This window comes from Prinia subflava, chromosome 7, assembly GCF_021018805.1.
Source record: "Prinia subflava isolate CZ2003 ecotype Zambia chromosome 7, Cam_Psub_1.2, whole genome shotgun sequence".
Taxonomy (NCBI): Eukaryota; Metazoa; Chordata; class Aves; order Passeriformes; family Cisticolidae; genus Prinia; species Prinia subflava.
In genome coordinates this window covers 14612961-14634811 of record NC_086253.1, presented here as the reverse complement: position 1 = coordinate 14634811, position 21851 = coordinate 14612961, and the positions used below count along the sequence as shown (strand labels likewise).

The 21851-nt window shown below is 39.8% G+C and overlaps 2 protein-coding genes across 2 annotated transcripts in view; one reads left to right on the top strand and one right to left on the bottom strand.

The window, feature by feature from the left end:
• FBXL5 (F-box and leucine rich repeat protein 5) overlaps positions 1 to 7105 on the top strand; it is a 34126-nt gene extending 27021 nt beyond the window's left edge. The window contains exon 11 of the mRNA XM_063401642.1: positions 6450 to 7105. Coding sequence (XP_063257712.1) covers positions 6450 to 6526 — 77 coding nt within the window. The 3' untranslated portion in view covers positions 6527 to 7105. The remainder of the gene's footprint in view (positions 1 to 6449) is intronic.
• A 2250-nt stretch (positions 7106 to 9355) lies between these two features.
• The window catches only part of LOC134552743 (complement C1q tumor necrosis factor-related protein 7), a 113457-nt gene continuing 100961 nt past the window's right edge, over positions 9356 to 21851 (bottom strand). The window contains exons 26-34 of the mRNA XM_063401637.1: positions 19580 to 19756; positions 17490 to 17693; positions 16921 to 17010; positions 16037 to 16150; positions 14455 to 14589; positions 12610 to 12732; positions 11936 to 11994; positions 11300 to 11477; positions 9356 to 10308 (exon numbers count right to left, since the gene is read on the bottom strand). Coding sequence (XP_063257707.1) covers positions 10120 to 10308; positions 11300 to 11477; positions 11936 to 11994; positions 12610 to 12732; positions 14455 to 14589; positions 16037 to 16150; positions 16921 to 17010; positions 17490 to 17693; positions 19580 to 19756 — 1269 coding nt within the window. The 3' untranslated portion in view covers positions 9356 to 10119. The remainder of the gene's footprint in view (positions 10309 to 11299; positions 11478 to 11935; positions 11995 to 12609; positions 12733 to 14454; positions 14590 to 16036; positions 16151 to 16920; positions 17011 to 17489; positions 17694 to 19579; positions 19757 to 21851) is intronic.

Genomic DNA, 21851 nt, shown 5'->3' with positions numbered 1-21851 from the left:
ACTCTGTTTCCTTCATTGTGTTGAGTTTAAAGAGGTCTTCAAAGAGTAGTTAGATGCATTTACCTTTTACATTTGACTGCTTGCTGCTTTTTGTCTGTTTATGCTTCTGTCAGTAATACCAGAGATAATTTGTCCTCAGACATTTCTGTTTTTCATTTTGTCCCTATAAAATACACCATAATGTCTTTGTATTAGTCTAGAGTATCCAAATCTGTGTGTGAGTTCACTACTTTAAAGCTTGGCTGTTTCACAGTATCCTCAAGAAATTACTTAAATTTAAACAGAATATTTTTGAATTATTCTGTGAAGTTGTCTGATCCGCTTCCTGTTTATTTCCTTCCTTTTACTGCCTGCTGGAATCTGTGAGCCTATAAACTCTACTTGGTTCCCTAAAGCATCCTGCAAGCTTTTAAATCAACATTACTCCTGTAGAGAGAAATGCACAGGACAGTGAGGCTCTAATGGTCTGACTTCTTACATCTGTTGAGAAATAATGTCATCTCAGAAGTTCATGGCTGTATGGAAAAAGTAGCCTTTGTAAATGAATCCCCTGCAGTTTTGTCTGGGTTTTGTTCTGTGTATTTTCAATCAAACTTCATTGTGATAGGGCTGTTCAGTGTGAAACTGATGCCTTATTCCATTCTGTGGGCAGCAGGATGTCCTACAACAGCTGCTTCTGTATCATTTGGCATTTCTAAAGCAACCTGGGAAAGCAGTAGCTGTTTCATTTAAATCAATCCATATCTGAAGCTGTTTGTTTATTTGCACATCTACAGATTGTATTACTAACTGCTGCACAAAGTTTACCAGTCTGTAAGCGTGTACAGAATAATTTTATAATTTTCTTTGCCCACCAGCTTATCAGTGATTGTTTTCAGGGAAGGAAGTGTATTCTGGGATCAGAGGTTGGAAAACCTGTCGGTCTTGCAGAAAAAAAATGGAGACAACAGCATGGAATTTAGCCATCTATGAATAATAAAGATACAACTTTGTCATCTGCTGATGAATAAAGGCTTTACTTTTACCTGCAGCTTATTTTCAGATTTTGTTTCCTATAAACACTAAGACTGATGGGACCCCTCACACACAAGCCAGCTTCATTGGAATTTCTTTGTGATGGGCTTAATGCACATGTTTGGTAGGCACATTGGTTGCAATATTTGTATTTGCAGCAGGTGCTGTAGAGCACTTTTTAGTAGAGCAAGACTAGAAACTTAGAGCAGCAATGTGAGGTAGTAGGGTTTGAGTCTGACTGCTGTTGCACACCAGTAACATGGTACAGTTTTTATGTCCAGAAACCACAAATTTATGCTCACTTCTAGATCTGTTTTGTGGTTTTTTTTTTTACTGTTGGTTTCACTTCAGTTTTTGATTTGCATACTGATGTTTAGAATCTCTTATGCTTTTCACAATGCTGGAGACTTAAAGTCAAATAACCCTCAGATGCAGCTTAACACACATCAGTCAGTGTGCATCCCTTCTAATGGCTGATTTCATTTGTGTAAAACAAATTTGGTTGTGGATCACACCGAGCTCAGCAAGAAGAGTTTAATGTTTGAGTTACATCTTGCCACTGAGTTCTTCCTTTCCTAAGATTTTGTCCAGCTGTGTCCATTCTTCTGACTCGTTTTTCCATTTCAAAGCCTGGAGTGCTTTCAGCTTTGGCATTAGAAAAATGGGGCTCCCTAATTTCTGGAGCAGTAGCTCTTTGCAGCATTTAAGTATGATTCATTTACTAGAATTCATTTTAATTATGTAGTCCTCAGGTTCTGTAATTAAAGAAATAGGGCATTCATGAAATAAAGTTTGATTCTACTGATTCATTCTTCCAGTTTTTAAAGTATCACTGGCCATAGTTGATCTGTCTTTCATCAGTAAAGCCAAGACTTTGCAAGTTCTTTAAAGGTGTATGGACTACTGTGTGCAGACTTTTGTGGGAACACAGTGTTCTGAGAGTTAGGTCTCAGTCTAAATGCTACAGATTACCAGTGTACTTACAAATCTCTGAAAAGATTTTATATGGTGGTGACAGCCAGTTGCCCTGGCAGGAGTGGTTCTTTTACCATGGTCTTGGTCCATGTTGTCATGCATTCTTGGTGGAATGCCAAACTTCATTCTAGGGAATTCTGATTGATTTTTTGTTCTACTAGTACATGTAGCAAAACGAAGTAATCAAACAGCTCTGCTCCTCTCCTGCATTACCAAACGTGTTTATATGTTCACCACAAGTAAACAGACCTCACCTCTATTCTGAGTCCCCTAAGCATCTGAGTAATCAGATGTGCATGTAAAGAGCATTACAGTAATCCAGTTTAGAAGTAACTAAACCAGTAACGTAGATGCGGCAGGTTAGATGAGAATCTGATTAACTTTGCTTTCCCAGGTGAACCCAAAACACATTTAATTTAGCATTTCACTGCTAGCACTTACTAAGTCTTCATAGTCAGAGGCACACTTGTGAAATAGGCTTCTCTTTATGATCCACTGCACGGGCTGTCCCTTCCCCACATTTCCATCACATTTTAAAAGACTACATTTTGGGCTCCCTGTTAAGTCCAGCAGTGAATGGGGTATCTGGCTCATCCCTGTCAAGATGTTTTATTACACGAGCCAGAACCTGACACTGCCAACAGCCAGTGGTTGCTTGCTGTACCTGCCCACAAAAACTATCAGAGTTCATCCAAAATCATCAGCTGGTCTTGGAGCGTGCAGTGTGTGAAGCTGCTGTACACAGCAGTGTCCTCCTGGGTGCACAGGGCATTGCTAACCAGGCTGGGCTGACAGCAGGACTGGGCAAGGGGAGATGGGAGATAGTGGAACAGGTTGCCCAGAAAGGTGGTGCAAGACTCATCCCTGGACACATTTGAGGTCAGGCTGAAAGGGGTTTCTGAGCAACCTTATCTAGTTGAAGATGTGCCTGATTATTGCAAGGAGGCTGGAACTAGATGACTTTTAAAGATCCCTTCCAACCCAAACTATTCTGTGATTCTATGGAAGTAATTCATCTCCACAGTTAGGTTGAAATGACCATCACACTGGGCAGTATTGCAGTTACCCTGTTGCTTAACCTAATGTATCAGTGAGGTGAGAGGAATTGGAGACCTCATATACAGAGTCCAGGGGAAACAGAAGACAGTGTTCTTTTGGCAAGATTAAAGAGGCCATGGGAATTTAAACAGAGAATTTTAAAACAAAGTCTAGTCCAAATGAGGTCAGTAGCAAAGACTGGGGAAGGCAGAGGTTATGAAGCCAAAGAGATGTAGCCAAAGGTCAGTGGTAGTAAATAAAGCCAGGGAAACAAGCCCAGTATCTGTGGCTATCAAAAGTAAAGGCATTTGAATTTTGCTGTCTGTATCAAATGTAAAAAAGAACAAACGGAGGAGCACTAGGGATTTTATAAAGGAGATAAATGACTTGTGATGGAGGAGATCAACTGACATGTCAAACCATAAATAACTCAAACTCAGATAGCCTTACTGTTAAAACAAGTATTAAGGATACTTACTACCTTATTATAATAAGAACATAAAATAGCCTCCAAATTATGGAAATTGCCCATATATGCTAAGAAAAAGTATGGGGAGGGCAGATTTTAGAAGATGTGGTTGAACCCTGAATGTTTCATTTTATCAGAATTCTTTATTACAGGCTATAAAGGAAAGTTAATGATGGTATGAGGATTAGACATGGGGCAAGAAATGCAGTGTGGGAAGAAGGGTGAAATTTTACTGTGATATGCTTAATGTAATTTGTAAGTCAGTGCCTTATAAATTGGGAAATTAACATATAAGCTTTTCAGATAGTCCAATTTAGTTAGAAGTATCCAAGTTTTTCAGATCTTAAGTTGCTGTAAGAGTGGTTTAAATTTAAAAACTGAAAGGTTACTAAAGGATAGGAGGAAAGGGAAGGGCTTAATGATCACTGTTCAGCAGAGGAAACTGGGATGTGACAACTTTCTCCCCGTTCTCCTCCAAGACTTCTGTGTTGAGATCAGTCTTCCTCAGCATTTCCCTTGTGTTGTAGTGTAAGAAATGCACACAGTAATTTCCACGTTTTTGAGTGGTGCTGTGTGGTCTTCAAGTAATGATACTGGTGCAGATGATTTCCGAAAGGATGTCTTTGAAACTTCACTGCAGCTGTATGTGTGGTTGAAGGTCTGGGTGGCTGGGAATAATCAAACTGTGGTTGCATGAAACTGAATTCAGAGCTGGCAGTTGCAGTATGGAGATGATGATTTCAGAGAGCTGTTGGTGCTAATTCTGAGATCTTTCCTGTTTGCAGCAGCAGCCAAAAAAGCCACCAATGTTACCATCGTCAGGGTGGTGAGAACAAGATAGAGGGTGCTCTGCTTGGTCCTGGAAGCCTTGGGGCACTCACATGTGGAGCACTGCATGCGGGTTTGGTCTCCCCATCCTGAGGAGAGTGTACACTGGAGTTACAGAAGATACAGAAGAGGCCTTCTAAAAAGTTAGGGAGCTGAGCACTCAAAAGGCTGGAGGTTTCAGTCTGGGAATGAGATGGCTGAAAAAGGGCATGACTGTTTTCAGAAGTGGGAAAGCAGTAGATGAGGTGAATGTGCAGTGGTAATTCTCCAGTTTTTGCAGTGATAAAACTCAGGGACACTAGGTGAAGCTGGCAGGCAACTTAAAGCAGATGCACAGTCTAGTGAACTTCTGGAACTTGGTCCTGTGGGGAGTTGTGGAAGGAGGTTTAAAAAGAGCTTAAAAACCTGCATGCACAACTGAACCATAAACAAATATTGAGGGAAATGGACTTCAGTGTCCCTGATGCAACAGTTAGGGTTGCTGGAAAAATACAGAAGGTGTGCATGATAGGCTTATATCATGTCCCTTCACTTGTTGCCAGTGGTGAAGGTAGTGTTAGATGGAGCATTGGTCAGACTTAGAAGTTTGTATATTCCAGTTAGGAGCATGAGGAATAGCAAAATGAACAAGAAAATGATGGAAAACAATATTGAATTACACTGAGAATTCCCTTCCTTGTGGGATGTTGTGGTTCTGTACGTTTTGTCAACAAGCATTTTGCTAGAAATGCAACAGTTGCTTCAGAATCACTGCTGTGCTGCGTAGCTGTGGCAATGCTGGGGAAGGTCAGCCACGACTTGGGAAGTGCTGCTGCCCAGAACATGCTCTGCTAAACCAGCTGTTCAGAAGCACCGAGCCTCCTTTCTAAAGAACTTACGGAGAAGCGTTCAAACTCTAGCTCGTAAGTGATGTGGAGGATCAAAACTTAGTTCAGGTGAATAAAAAGATTGAAAAAGGAAAATGAGTTGATTGACCAATGAAAAGTTCACTATATTTAACTGTAGTCTTTCACTGTAGTTTCAGGTTTGTTTTATTCAGTCTCATATATCTTAACTTATGTACAGTATAGAGTATTGTTTATTGGTGTGTGGCATGAAGTAGGAAGCTGGTTTTAAGACCCAGGATTCTTGGAAATAATTTGAATCATGGCTTTACTGTTAAAGGAGGTAAAAAAAAGCCAGATAGAGCATGATGCCCTGGTTCATTAAAAGAATTTCTAAATACATTAAAAACGCTTGAAATACCTGTTGATTTGTTTCTCATACAAACGGGGAAAATTTGTGTTGTCCTTGTTAGGTCTTCACCAGCTTTTTGAGTTGGCTCAGCAACCCACTTCCAGTTTCTGCTGGGTGCCAGAGTTCAGCCAGCCTGAGTGTAAATGAGTCTCAAAGCAGGCATATGGTTGCAGGGAATAAAATCCTGTTTGAATAAATACAATAATTTCTTATCTCATGGTCACTTTAAGGTTTTAAGTGAAAGGGGTAAGTGAAGGTAAGTGGAGGTTGGGTAGAGTTACAGTGTTGGTTTGTACTGTCTGTGCTTGCAATGTGTTCTTTCTTTCTGAATGGCTCATTTTTAGCCTTATGGCTTCTGATGACTGCAGCAATGCTAAGGTGATCCTTTAGTTTATGAATTTCCAGTCAAGAGTATGTGAGTCTGGCTAACCATGAAGTGTTAATGGAGGAAAAAACACTTCCAGGCAAAAATACTGTTTCCATTACCATAGACATTGTTTCGGAGGTTATGGTTTCTTTGGTAATGCCATGATGTCATCATCCGAATTTGAAAAACGGGAATTAAAAATACATTGTCAAAACCACTCAGTTCTGAAGCTGTGGCAGCTTGTGTAAAGTTGCTCATTTAGTGTTGCTCATGGTACTCCTGTGTAATTTTGGATGTGTTATCCTCATGGGACTAAGCTATGGGAAAAAAATCTTTTGAAAAATACCTGTTCCAAGTGAGGTTTTTACACCATGGCAGTATTGGCAGCATTTCGGACTTCATGGGGCTGAATGAAGTGTAGTGCATTGTGAAAAATGAGACGTTTTCTGACCAGTTTATGAGAAATATGAATCTAAGGAAGCGGCCTTTCCTTCTTTTCACGTTTCTGTTGTTTTTGTGCAGGTCCTCATGCTGAAACCGCCAGTGGATGCCAGAATTTGCAGTGTGGTTTTCGGGCCTGCTGCCGCTCTGGCGAGTGACCGCTGACTTCTGATCTCTCGGTCTACTTCATTTAGCTGAGCAGGCTTCCTCTCATGCACTTTACTTACAGTTCACATCTTGTGTTAACAATCCTTGGAGTGAGACTTGTTATACTAGCCTGACCCTGCCCACAACTTCAGAATCTTAATTATGAGTGTACTGTACAGTGTTGTAACAATCTCACAACCTCATTTGGCTTGAAGGGTGTTGGGTTTTACTTTACGTAATTTGGGGAAGATGGGAAAATCTTCAGATTTTTTTTTTTTTTAATGCCACTTTATTCCAGTTTTGGCACTTAAGTATACTTTACTGGATTATTTTGTGTTAGGTGACTTTCTTTTTATAATTTTGAATCCATGAGTACAATATGAACCTCCGCAGAGAATTTGAATTTTATTGTTTGCATTTGGGTAACAATTATACATCTTTAGGAGCCTGGTTTCTTCCCCTTTCTTCTCATCCTAAAGTCGTTCTTTATATTGCAAAATTAGGGAAATTGCCACCTTCCTGTTGCATTTGGTTTTGTATTTGGGCTTGAAAGACATACTCAAATAAAACATTCCCACCAATAAAAAAAATGTGTGCAGCAGTTGAATATCTATGGTTTTAAAGTATGAAGTGCCATGCCAGAAAGCTGCAGAGGTTGGGCAGGTGGGTGGGTGTTGTCACGGTTGCAGAGCTGTGAACTGTGCAGTGTGTATGGGGGTTTGGTTTGGTTTGGTGGTTCCCATGACTGTGCTAAGTTGCATTTTTGAAACAGATTCCAAGGAAAGTCAGTTTTCATTAATCTGAACTCTGTGAAACACAGCAATATATTTTCCCCCTTGCTTTGATAGTTAAAAAGATTCCTCTCTGGACAGCAGAGACTGGCAGGGAGCAGAAAATTGTTGTGATGAGTGAAACTTGTTCTAGGAAGAGATGAGTAGTGCATGAGCGTGTGTGTGGTGGGATGGGGGAGAGCTCACTGTATGAGGGATGAGTAGCCCATGGCAAGCTGTAAAATCCAATGGCCACCTGCTCGTGGCTGGCACAGTTGCAAGCTGCCTTTTTCTACAGCAGAGGAGGGGCAGGTGTCTGCTTTTGTAGAAGGCAGACAGGTTCGGTTTTTTCTCCTATCCTGCCTAATTTTTAGGACTGACAATACAAGCTAGTAATTTTTACCTGTTTTCCTAATTTGATAAATTCTTTTAAGTAGTATTTATTTAGAACAGCAGTCGTGGTGACACATACCATAATACGACACAAGCTTTCAAGATTCTTGGTGACTGGGAAGTCGGTGTGCAGGCAGAGCTGGAGGTTAGGAATAAACTGCAAGTTTTGCCACCATCTTGGTCATGCGGAAGTGAAGAACAAGGTAAGAAAGACACTGGTGAGTGTAACACAGCTGAGGATGGAATGAGCTGCAGATACACCGTAGAATAAACCTGGGACATGTCATCGGTGTTCAGCAAGCACCATGTGGTGACAATGCCCATTCCAGAGGGGCCTGTAGAAGGGAGGGAACCTGTGGCAGCAAGCCCTGACTCTCAGCTAGTCCATGAGTGCTGGGAGCTGGCAGACACTACAGCACGGCCACTCAGGATCATCTCTGGAAGGTCATGGAGAGTAAGAGAGGTGGCTGAGGACTGCAGGAAAGCAAATGTCACCCTGGTCTTCAAAGGAGGACCCAAGGAACTACTGGGCAGTCAGCATCACCTCTGTCCCTGGAAAGGTAATGGAGTATCTCCCTCTGGAGGCCATCTCTACTCTTACGGATGACAGGAAGGTGATAAGGTGTGCGAAGTCAAGGCACAGAAAACTCTCAACGTTTGCAGGCCTGCAGGCCCAGACATAGAAATGAGTACAGGGTTTGATCTAAGATTTGGAAAAGGCTTCCAGATTTAGAGACCACAACCAAGAGTGTGGCTTTGTAGTTTAAGCAGAAACATGTTAAGCTAGGTAGTGAAAAGTTTTAAAGTTTAGATATAGCAATAGTTACAAAGGTAGTAGTAAGTTTTAAGGCGTAGCAATGTAGGTTTGTGTGTCATTATATGGTTGGTTAAGAAGATCCACACTGCAGCAAAACGTGTAAAACAAAATAATTAATGATTGGTGTAAAGACACTAACAAACCTTGCGGCAGTAGTTTATTGGCTAATAAATCTTTAAAAGGCCTTGTAAGATGATCTTGTGACTACTGACTTCTCATGAATGATGTGAAGATGTTCTCACCCTTTCTGAGACTGAAGATAAATTATGCTTTAAAATGTCTCAGTGGTTCTGCTGCTCCCTTAATCCCAATAATCAGGAATAGTCAGCATGGCTTCACTGTTTGACCATGATGAAACAACTCCCTGGCCAGATGAGGGGAGAGCAGTGGACTGCCAACCCCGACTTCAGCAAAGCTTTCAACACTGTCTCCCACAACATCCTCATAGGCAAACACAGGAGGTGTGGGTTGCATGAATGGACAGTGAGGTGATTTGGGACCTGGCTGACCAGCAGATCCCAGAGGGCTGCAATCAGGGGCACAGGGTCAAGTTAGAGGCCTGCCACTGGTGGTGTCCCCCAGGGTTCAATACTGGGCTCACTATGATTTAACTTCCTCATCAGTGACTGGGATGAAGGTCCAGATGCCTCAGCAAGTTCACTGACAACACAAAGCTGGGAGGAGCTTTGGGCTGATTCCCCTGAGTGCTGTGCAGCCCTTCAGAAGGACCTGGGCAGGTTGGAGACATCCAAGGAACCATCTGAAATTCAACAAAGGTAAGTTCAGGGACCTGATGAACGCTCTTCCCAAGCTCAACACACTGTCGTTTTTACTTGGAGAGTTTGATTAGCAAGATAACAGCAGGAAAAGGGTATTTATACCAGTATTAATAGCACAACTACTTACACACTAGTAATTGAATTTGGTTTTTATTGAACTATTCTTCTGATTGTCTTCTTTTTGCACACAAGGATTTTATACTCCTAAGTCATTTAATCAAATTCTTGTATAAAAGGAATGAGCTACTGCATTTGATATAAATACTAAATCCTTCATCTTCTTAAGAAAATGTCTTACAACTTTAAATGGTGTTGGCATTATACAGACATAAAATATAGAGTAGGAGATGAAGCAGCCTCTTAAAAATTAAAGTACGGTCTTCACTGATGGCTCTTAGGTATATGAAACTTATTCATAGCTAAAAATTCAGGAACTGAGGTACAGGACATTTTTTTATTTACAAATATCTTTTGAAGAGGAATTTACAAGTGTCTTTTGAAGAGGAAGAACCTCTGTAGATAAACTGACTAGCTACAGGGATACTAAGGAATCCTTTTACTCTGCACTGTCACTTACATGTGGGCATGTGTAATGCCTTAAAGAATGTGAGGTCCCACAGGGAGCTATAAAAGCCTATAAAGATCACCTATTAGTACTGGAAATTTATGCTGTCAGTCTCTTCCTTAGCAGGAATTAGTGGTTTTAGGGCAAATAAAGGTACTAAAAATCATGTTCTCATTTGTAAAAACACTTGGAAAAATTCAGCAGTGAGAGAAATCATATATTTACATCTGTATAAGCAAATTCCTTGCAGTATTCTGACTGGGTCTTGCAGTATTCTATACTACCTATTTCGCACAAGTGAAGCAACGTAAATCCATATGGAGAGAACATTTTGAGGATAAGCATGAATATACACAGCCAGAGCAAATTCCACATTGGAAACATCAATGGTGTGAACTCCCGTGCTGTGTACAGCTTCTATTAAAGGTCTCACTTCAGAATATGGCATATGAATAGGGAATCCAGAGACCTGGAAGAAAGAAAGGGAAGAAAACATGTAAGAAGAAAAGATGAAGGCACCTGAATAAATACATAGTTTAAAAAAATTACATGCTGAGTAAAATAAATTATCTTCTCTCTTGCCAGCCTGAGGCGATGCAATAGAAGAACCTATGTTTATATTTTGATAACACCTCCCTTTTTCTCCCATATTCCAGGCAAGCTTCTGACATTTTTCCTCTTTAATTTGGTTTAAGTTCAAAGTGAAGTTCTTGAGAATCCACTAGAATAAAGTTATATTAATGAATCATAGAGCAGAGCTTCATTGCTTTTTTGCCTTGTGGCTGATTTTAAATCACTCTGTTCTCCTGGCTTGGGATTAGAGCAAATGTCTCCTGCTCAACAAGAACTGAAAGCTCAACTCACTTTGGAGCTGGCCACAGCTGCCAGTGCTGTCACAAGTGTTCCATGTGGACAGCAGGAGGCCGTTCCAACAGCCTGCAGGAGGAATGCACAGGCACACCAGTGCCTACAGTGAACAGTCAATTTTCTCGTGTCTTTAGAGACTGAAGCAAAGACCAGAAACTGAAGAAAAATATGTGTGGGCTCCTGCACCTGTCAGTAGCCTGTGTAGCACTACTCAGCACCAGCAGAGGTTCCTACTGACCCTGAGAGCTGGTGCTGGGAGACTGCACTCGTGTTCATGTACTGGCAGTAGTGGCTGTTCTACAGCAATAAAACAATGCACCCAATTCATTATATTCTTTTGTTCAGCAGGAACTTTTTATCTTAAGCATTATAAGTGAAATAAACCAGATCATGACTCCTTCACTCTATAAATATTATAATGGTTTATCTTTGGTGTAAAATCTCTTGTGGATTTTGGTAGTTGTAGTGCAAAACCAGCACAGAAGTGGGAAAAATAACTAGCCTCAGACACTCATGCATACCACAGAGTAGTGACACTAAAACTTAAGGATTTAACTTCTTGCATCTATGCACATTTACGTTCACAAGTGTACCCTGTAAGATCCCAGCTGTTTTTGCAGCTCTGCCTGATGATCATCTTCCACATCTTTGCCTTGATTTTGTTCCAGCAGTGGCAAAAAGTTTCGGAGGGTGGAGGTGCAGTATCTGTTCCAGCGTGTTGGGCGGGTTGGTCTCCATTCCATAATCTTATCTTTTAATATTTTTTCAATCCTGCAATAAGATAGCCTGATTAGTACAATTCTAGTATTGGACATCTGAAGTGATCTCCCTTGGCAGACAGCAGAGATTCTGAGAACCACACATGACCTCAGTTAAACTTACTGCTCACCAAAAGTGCAGAAAAGCCAGCATAGCTGTGTAGTAATGTCTGCACTGTCAGTGTCTGCAGGGAAGGCCATGGGTTTACAACCCCTTTGTAGTTTACACCCTCTCCTCTCATCCCCCACAGCATCTTGTTCTTGGTGAAATGACAGAGCAATGATTGACTAGTTCTTGCTACTTGGCAATCTCTATTGAAGAAAGAGAACTTAAAAAAACCCTGAAACAACAGCTTCTGATTTTTTAGGCCATTCTCCTGGCATTGAAAGCAGATTTTTAGGACGCAGGCATGACTACCAAGGAATGCTCTGGTATCAGCACTGATGCACTTTTTCTGAAGGTAGCATTACCTGCTCTGTAGTTCCAGTGCAGCAGCCTTATCCGAATGCTCGTAAGTTAGTTCTTCAGGCTAGCAATAAATAAAATAAATATTAAAACATGCAATCTCTTCTAAACATATGACAATGTAACTTCAGGAGTTTCTGCCTTGATGATGCTCACAGGAGTTTACAACTGTGCTAAAATAATCTATTCTGTAACAGAGACATAAATAACAGATAAAAAATTAACTAGATATTTGTAATTCTGGGGGTTTTTTCCGCAGGTAAATTTCAACTGCTTACACCTTTAATAACTACAAAAAATTCTGGCTTTTTACTAAGGATGTTCATATGGCTTGAAAAAATTCTTAGCCCTGAGACAAAAGTTGACTTGTTTTATATAATACTGAGCTACTACTTTAGATATGTTTGTGTTCAAGATTTATCCCATTTACTTCACTGTTGCCCTGAGATCTTACATGGACAGTTAGAGGGCAAAAGCATTAATTCTGTATAAAATCAACTTCTTGCAGTATTCCTGCTTTCATTTTTTAAAGGAGTAACTGAGTAATAGTTTCTAAAACCAATGCTATTCCATAAATACACTTAACTGAAGAAGTCCCAACAACTTAGTACGTGCTTCCTTATACAAGTCTGTGATGTCTCAATCCCTCTTTTTGAGTTGGCAATAGATCCATCAATACCTGAATGCTGCGTAGACCAGGGAATGGCAAACTTCTTGAAAAGAAAGGCTTCCAATGTTTTGGTTTGCTGATATCAAAACTTATCCTCCCAGGAGAATCATATTCTTGCATATTAAACCAAATCTACAGGAAAGCAAATTTGGTTTAGCTTTCAGCACATTAATCACACCAATGGAACACATTGCACTTATATAACAATAAAATACTATATAATGTTAGCCTTCTGTAGCAATTTTTTCTGCTGTTCTGAACTGCATTTCCACCCCTCTGGAATTCTTTCTGAATTCTGATTAAATTCCTCCAAGAGCCCAGCCCAGAGCTGCTGTGGCTGTGCTGCACCACTGCTCTTTTAAGTGCATCTTGCAGCATACAGGCAGAAACTGCAGACACACAAGACAGGTTCTGTGCACATTTTGTCAGCAAGTGAATTCATGTCTTGCACTGATCTTCCTTACAGACATTCATTTTGGCTTCTGTGCCTAGTCTGGAGCATGCAGGCACTGTAGGATTCTTGTTCAAACAACCTTTAAATAACTGTTTCTAAGGCTGCAAAATGCACCAGCACTTACTATGTGAATGTGTGGGACCCTTTGTAACTGAGGTTCTGTGGAGAGCCTTCCAGGCCAGCTGGTTCTGCCCCAGTTGGGTGTGAGATGGTGTGGCTCTCCTGGCAGCACACCTGCTCACTCTCACTGAGACTGGAATTAGGTGCCTTGAAAGATGCTGTTGTGTTCTGCAGTTTGAATCAGTGCTCAAGTCCATATTTGCTTCTTCCAGCAACTGAGTTTCATTTTTCTTAACCGTAGGTTTAGTACGGCTTTAAAAACACCAAACCAAACAACTCTACCACTCCTCAAAATGTTTTTAAAATAAATGGGCTTTAGAATATTAAATTCTCATCTAAAGTCAGGATCTGTGTTTAGAATAGAACACAGAAGATTAAATAACAAAACAAAACTCATAATGAATGGTGTTCTGAAAAACTGCGGAGCACACTTCTATAAACTCAACTTCCAGTTTCCACTCAAATAAACCCTAGGGTTCTTTTTTTAAGTTTGCTTTCTACTTTCTCATTTTCAGACTTTCACACATCTTTCTACCTTGTTATCATACCCCTGTTTGTGTCCCCAGAACCTGGGAGGTCTGGGGACAGCCAAGGCAGGGAATGCTGCTGGCAGAACAGTTCCCAGCACAGGCTCAGCTCCCAGTCTGTGTCTGCTCCTTCACCTGCCCAGAACTGCACAGTTCTCACAAGCCCTTCTCTCTCACCCCCTATCTTGGGGAGTTTACAGCCACGCAATGAATAATATATTATGAACATGCACTAGTATTACTTATGTATTTTCAAAAAAAATGGGGGGACTTGATGCCAGGCAGAAAATCAGTACTGTTTTTGTGCCCTGAGGTGCCAGCTCTGTGTTGTGCCCACTGGCACATTCATTCAGGCTGTGCCTAGTGTCACATGGGCAACTCAGGTGACTGCTTTATACTTTTTTTCTCATTTTTCAGTCACATTTCACCTGAAAACTATTATATTTGAGAAATGACTACTCCTCACCTAAGCTAAGTTGTAATCTTAGGCCATCCACTTGGGAAACATGAAAGTGAAACTCAGTAACAAAAATTACATTAACAGATCCCTTAATCCACCCAAACACTGATTAAAAATATTTCTTATTTAAAGTATTTACAGTAGCTGAAAAACCTACTTAAGATCTAATATCTCTAATAAATGATAGCCTAAATATGTTTACAATCATGAACAAATGATGCCAAACGTTAAAAAATTAATCAAGTTATTAACCCTTATGTGTATAGACATGTGACAAGACTGGGCACACTTACATTATCACAGCTGATCAGACAGTACACATTTTGTAAGGGACAGAAAGTATCATACTGCCCATAAAAACATCCAGTACTGGGATTCCAAATTACATACTGACTTTGTTCCAAAGTTAATACATATGCAGTTGGTCCCTAGGAAGGAAAAAAAAAAATTATGAGAAAGATGTTTGAAAACTGGCTACAAGGACAGGCTACTCTGTATTCTCTGGAATACTAAATTTTTGCTATTGAGGTTGATAGTGCTTTTTAGGGCAAACTGCTTGGAAGAATTTACAGGTTCATTAGATTTCAACATATAATAACGTGGCAGAGAAATGTCAGACATGCAGAGCTCTGAGCCATTCTTAACATATAGATTCTGAAAGCTGTCTTGTGTCAGCTACAAACAGATGTGAAATTCCTCATACAGGAATGTTTACCAGATGCTACTTCAATATCAGCATGTCCTGCTTGGCTACTGCCACAGCTCTCAACCATGGGCAATCTCTGAGCTGAGGGACTTCCATCTGGGCAGCACACTGTGTCTCAGCCCTCAGCCTCCCTCTCAGGCATGGAAGGAACTTCCCAGCTCTCTTTATATTCTCTATCAGGAATCTCTAAACTGCTCTTCTATGTTCTTATCATCCCTTATATTTTCCAGGTATCTTGAAATACCTGGAATAAATCCCCTCCTAACAAAATGCTTTATCAATGACTAGCATCTCCATCAGATTTTGAGGGGAAGGAATGTATATCTGAGTACCTGTTCCTGTCACTGCAGTATCTCAGAATGTGCTTAAGAAACTAGCTTAGACAGAAATTTTTACCAAAAAAACCTTTCCACATGTATGTAGTAATTTGCATTATAAACAGTTTCCACCTTTTTGAAATGAGCAGTAGTATTAGCTGAGTGCTTCCCTGAGAACAAGCAGCAAAACAACCTCAGTGTTTCAGTTCTGGGCCAGTCTGAGCCCAGCTGGACTGGCCCAGCTGCTGCCACAGTGGCTCCCAGCAGCCCAAGGCAAGCAGACACCTCACCTGCCTGCACTACACTGGGCAGAGGGAGAGAGACTTGTCCAGCCTGAACCAATCTATCTTTACTGCTGCTGCACCTCTGCCATCAGCCAGAGAGAGAATCAGCAGATTGTGTGACCACTAAACATTCCTGGCATGCCCCTCGCCCTCTCCTATCACCTCTGAACTGGTCATCCCACACAAATCCCACAAAAACTCTGTCAGAGTCTGTGTATTTGTGACTGCAATGCTGTGCAGTGACTGTCTCCATCAGTTTGTCCTGGATACACCATTTATACAAAAGCTAAAGTCAAATCAAGGGTTACAGATGCTTGGTGCTTCATTATGATGACAACTACTACCAGTCTAAGCATGGGAACAGAGATCCAGGAAAAAAACCCAGACATGCACTAAGATATACTTTCAATTTTTTATTTGCTTCTCTGAAAAGAATCAGTTCCCAGCACCAATGTTTAGATAATATCCTGGAAAAACATCTCAGCAAGAAACAACTATCCATTGCTGGGGGCCAAAGACTTCACAAAATAAAAGTCAATACTTAGGCCAAATGAAGGAATCCTCTTACCTCAGGAATGGCATTTCCAATGATAAGCCAGGCTTTCTTCCCCATACCAAGAAAATAATTACACAAGAGCACAGCGTGTTCTTCCTCATCTCCCGCCAGAAGATAAAGAAATTGCTAATGGAGGTATAAAAAAACAAAAAAAAGTTTTTTTAGGCAGTTATCAACTTAGAGTATTTGTTAATGTTTCTTAACACATCTGAAGCAAGGAGTCCTCTCAGATCTTTACTGTTTATTGGTCACTGCTTCAACATACAAAATGAAGAGTGAATGGTGTGAGAATCCACGAGATCTGAGATCTTATCACAAGAACCAGGGTCTTTGTCTTTTTTAGAAAGACCATTTTTCAGAAAAGTTTTGAGATGATAACACTTCAACTATGATAAGCAATGTCTGCTGTTGTTCTCTAAATGACAGGATTTGTATGACAGGGAAGGCTAAATATCCCATTATTGCTTACACTACATGCAATGTCTTTTCTGTAGTTCCTTGGAATGACAATGATCCATTTTAAGTCTAGTTGTAAATCTCCATCAGTCAGCACCCCTTCACTTGTGCATGACTATGACATTATGGACTGGTTTATAACTGAGAAAAAATGGGAGATGCTTTGAAGCTCAAATGTATTCTTAGCTTATTGCAACCTATCAAAGGAAAAATTTTTGCCTCAGATCAGAATAAGCAACTTCTTTCAAGTTTTGGTCCTTATTCTTTGAAATAAATGACTCAAAGAAAAATATTCCTCACAGTAACAGAATCACAGAATGATTTAGGTCTGAAGGGCCCTCAAGAACTAATCTAGTACAACCTCCTCCAAAAACAGTGGCCACTAGGATGTTTCAACACATTTGAGAGGATAAAGAACTTCTTTTTAATGCACTGCTTACATCTGATGTACTCCACAAATCACAAATTCCAGCAAATGACACACTGTCTGGCAAAAAAGGAATCAAGGCGACATATCGAGCCACTAGTTCCTGCAAGAAAACAAAACAGAGCAGGTCACTCCCTTAATTCAAAATGCTCTAGTGTTATTATACCAGATGTGAAGAATATTGCTGTTTCTACTCTATGACAAAACCCTGAGTAACCTAGTACAGTAACAGCTACCTCAGTTTAGAACTTGTATCAAAGACTGATACAATTTACTGCCATTGAGGTTTGGCATAATTCTTCGTCTTTTAAAGGACAATACTCACTAATACACTTTATTTCCCTGAGAAGACAAATACTATTTTACAGTATCATTATAGTTGGACCTTACTGTGTATTACACATAGTCATTCATAGTCATTACTACTTTTATTTTGCATTTGTACCTTTTCCTTTGCAAAAGGTGTAGCTGTACAGCAGAGACACAAAGCTGGGATTTGCTTATGTGCATGTGCACAGGCAAACAAACAAACATCTTGCAATCTGTATCCCAGAGACTTCACCATCTTTTCTAGGTACTTACTGCTGCTGTTTGAGATCTATTTGGGACAGCATCAAGAAGCTCCTGTGGTGGATTCAGAGGTTTGATGTATCTGGTAATAAAAACTGTTTTTCCATCAAGGTCAATGACAGTTGTTAGGCACTGGCGGCTTGGAAACTTTGATGTACATTCAGCTTCATATTTTTCTGCTGCCTGGAGCAGTTTCTCATCTTCCTGGGTATCAAACTTCAAAAGACAGTAGAATTTATACAAAACCAGTTTTATTTATTGTTTGGAGTTAAATCTTTAGTATATTTGGCCATATTTCCCCATTTAGAGGACAATAAAAAGAGTGTTAAATTATTTTCTAATAGCACTTTGAACTTGCCTTGTAGTATAAAGTTTTGCTTACACACATAAAAGGAAGGTCAAGGCAATGGAAAATCAGGTAATTTGCACTTACTTATGAATGCTCATAATGATCTATATGTATAAACTGGCTTTATTAAAGCACTGAAAAATGTAGTGAAAGTTACAGCCAAATAACACTGGGGGCATGAGGATGTAACATCACATATTAAGTCAAAAGTAAACAATTAGGGTTAGGTACTAATCCTAGGTGCTATTCCCACAGCACTCCATTAAAACCACAAGTGAAATTATGCATAAAATCCCAGTGAATTTTATGTAAATAATACTGCAACAACACTGCTCAATGCCAAAATATTTGCAGAGAAGGTTCAAGTGATTTTTAGATGAATCCTTATAATTCAGAGGTCTCTAAAATTTGCACATTTTTAAATCAGATTTTTCAGAAGCAAATGTAGGACTCAAAAGCACATATTAATTATACAACAATGACAATTATTTCACGATGTTATCCAAGATGTCATCTTTTAAAGGTATTAAGATTGGTCAAAATATTCTATTTAGAATTCCTTATATACTTCTAGTGGTGCTGAGAATTAAAGTTCATCCTTCAAAATATTTTTGTTTCAAATAAGCCACTTTTGTCATTTGTTACTCTTCTCAAACCAGCCTGAGGTGGAACAGCTGGGCACTGCCCTGCAGCCAGACCTCCAAGTCAGAAGAAAAGGCACACAGTGGTGATTCTCCTCAACCAGAATTAACAGCAGAAAAGTAGAGCCTCTGGCACATGGTAAACTTAAATGTAGCAATTTACTGCAAATATTACTGGCAAATAAACAATTATTATGTCACAGTGAAGTAACACAAACAGCACAAAAGGCTGCTGAATGGCACAAACCCAAGCTAAATCTTAAACTGGGAGCAACAGGAGTATCTCAACTGATTTATTAATATTGTACCTTCTTAAGCATTTCATTCATCTAATAGAGGTTCAGGAATGACAGCAGGAGAGAGAGGAAAGATAAGTAAAGAAACAAAAAAGGTAACATAAAATTAAACTAAAATTATGCTTAGCACCCTAAAACACTATAAAGGCATTTCAAATTAACTGCAGGTCAGGAATAGGAAGAAAGTATGGCAAATTATTTAGTTATTTTTTTTCAAAATATGCCATACTCTTTCTATAGTAAGTGTATGTGTTGCATCGGGAGAGTTGCAGCAAAGAATTGTAACAACTTTTTGTTTTTAGTTTAAGGCAATTCTGGTTTACTATTGAAACTGAAAAAAATAGCAGCTGCTGTTTAGGGATTATTATCTTCAGGATCTTGAGGCATGCATGAAGACACAAATAATAAATGCTCATTTGAACAGTATAAACACAAAAGCAAGAAAATACTCTCTGCACCTGCAACCTCCTTTTTGTCCACTGTTACAAAACACTCACAGGAATGCTTAATTGTTTACACAAGTACATGGAAAAACTACATACTCACGGATAGGAATGCCAATTTGCTTTCTTCTAAAATTAGATACCTGGGAAAAGCTATTTCTCATGCATTAATTGCACATCTCACTTAATGGTGCATCCAATTAAACTGAACTGAGATAAAAAATTTGAAATGAAGTACTCCAAATTTGTATGCCTGTCCTTCTGTACTTGCATTCATGTCCTTTGGTACACCAAGGAGATCTATTAATATGCATCTCCCCAACTGCACCCCTGGAGACACAGAGCAAGAGCAGATGAATGAGTGTTTAGTTACCTTCTCTCTGACAGACTCTCCGGGGATGAGCTGTGGCTCAATGGTAATGAACAGTGTTATAAAGGAGCCCTCACTCAGATTTCGCACAGAATCATAACCTCTCTCCATGCCCATGTTCTTCTCTTTGCTGTAGCCAAGGAGGACTGGAGGAATATTGACCTTAAATGTACCATCAATCTACAACAGATATAGAGAAATACTTCTCATTAAAAGCAAAAAAAGTAAAAGTTCCCTCTCACATAAATTTGCTACTTGTGTCTGCATATTTTCTTCATTTGATTGTTAAGTTACAAAATTTATTAACATTTACAAAATTTAATAACATTTTATTAAATGAGAGAATATGACATTTATGTTGATTAACTGTGGGGAAAACACATGATACCTCATTGTTAAATATATTAATCACAACTTGATTTCTGCCTCTCTTGAATATTATGAACATTAATATTTAATGAAATGGAAATCATACACGCAAGTTCACAGAGAGAGAAAGAGTGCCAACTTTTCTTTCAAATAGCAAACTCTACATGGCTCTGTTTATCTGGAAAAATGAAAAAATAGCAAAATTTAGCAAAAAATAGCAAAAAAACAGGTTGACAACTATGCTTCTCAAGGCAGCAGCAGACCAACAGGCCTTTGCCTATGAGTGATGTCAGCATCTCAGAGATGGATCCTCTTCCATGCACAACCTACTGGTGCTTCTTGGGTGGAACGGGAACTGGGCCCATTTATCCAGCTTCTGCAGGGAAGTGCTCTGACAGACTGGCCAGCCCTGTGCACCTCCCCCTGCTACCACAAACAGGGAATAAAGTCTTTCTGAAGGGCTGGGTAAGACAAGAGATGGCAAGCTCCACACTTCCTTGGGTAGGTTTCAATAGTGGAAGTACCCAGCCTTAAAAGAAAAACCAAAAAAATTATGTCCCTATTTGGACACAATTAAAGCAACTGCCACCAGAAAGGGCATCTTCAGGGGATGTGGGAAATGAACAGATGACTCACTGGCATGGCTCATCAAACATCTAAGAACAAAATTAAGTTTTGATGAGGAGAAAACTAAATATATCACTCAAAATTTCTGCTCCAGTATATTAGAACAGGATGATGAAATGCTTCATTTACTACTGAAATTTATTGGCTAGATGCACCTTGATACATCCACTGTGCGGATCAGGCTTTTTCAAATTCCAGATGAAATCCTGTTCAAAGCAAAGAATCTCTACTGCTGGGAATATCTATACAAGCACACTCTGCTTAGGCAATCACAAACTCCAACATTTCCTCAAAGAGAGTCAGAAGTGTATCTAATAGGAATTCTGGAGCTACTCTGGTTCTACAACAGAAAGACCAAGAAGCTGAAGAACAGAGGTTGACATCAGTATGGGGAATCCTTAAAGGGGGATTGTGGATGGTGACTGTGTCCTTCAATATGTAAGCAGTCTGTTAAAATGTCAGGTCTGCCCATTAAGTCTCTGAGGACTGTGAGCAGACACACTTCTCAGGTTGATTTCATTCATTCAGCACAGAAAATTCCCTAAAAATGAGCACTGGACCATGTTGTTTCTTGTTTGTTGACCTATAGCAATGGTAGTCACATTATGGGACATTGTCTGCACAGGATGGCCAAAAACTCATGAAAAGAAGGTCAGATCTTAGTACGTACATCTTCTTTAAAACCAGTGAAAGCATCATGCTACAAGGCACCACAGCCCTCAGATAAATCAGCTGATTAACCTCCCAGGTTGAAGAGAACATATTGATCTAGCAGAAACAAATGGACTAAGCCTGATCAGACATACACTGTCCAAAGTTCCTCAGCAGTGAAAAGTACCCCTTGCTTTCCTAAATCTCACAATTACAGTTGGTTACGCTTTTCAGACAGCCCAAGAAAACCACTTTGATCACTAAACACTGCACTCAAGTTAAATTACGCTCCTATAGACTCTCTCTCCACCCAAAGAATCTGGGAGCCTCAGAGTATGCCTTGAAGTCCTTCAGGTTCTGCAAAGTGCCCCATATGGCCAGAGAACAGCAAATGAATATGTCATTAGGAATGCAATTGATGTCTCAGCTTCTTACTTCATGAAGATTCTTACTTTTGTGATCAGATGACTGGATCTACTCATAAAAGCAACAGCCATGCAGAAGTAGTCCTACAGCTGTATTAGAGTATGATAGGAGTATCAATGGAAAGAAGTAGCTTCCTTAAACTAAGTCCGGGATGAGTGGCTGGACAACAAAAAGTATTTCCTCTGTGAAGAAGTGCATGTTT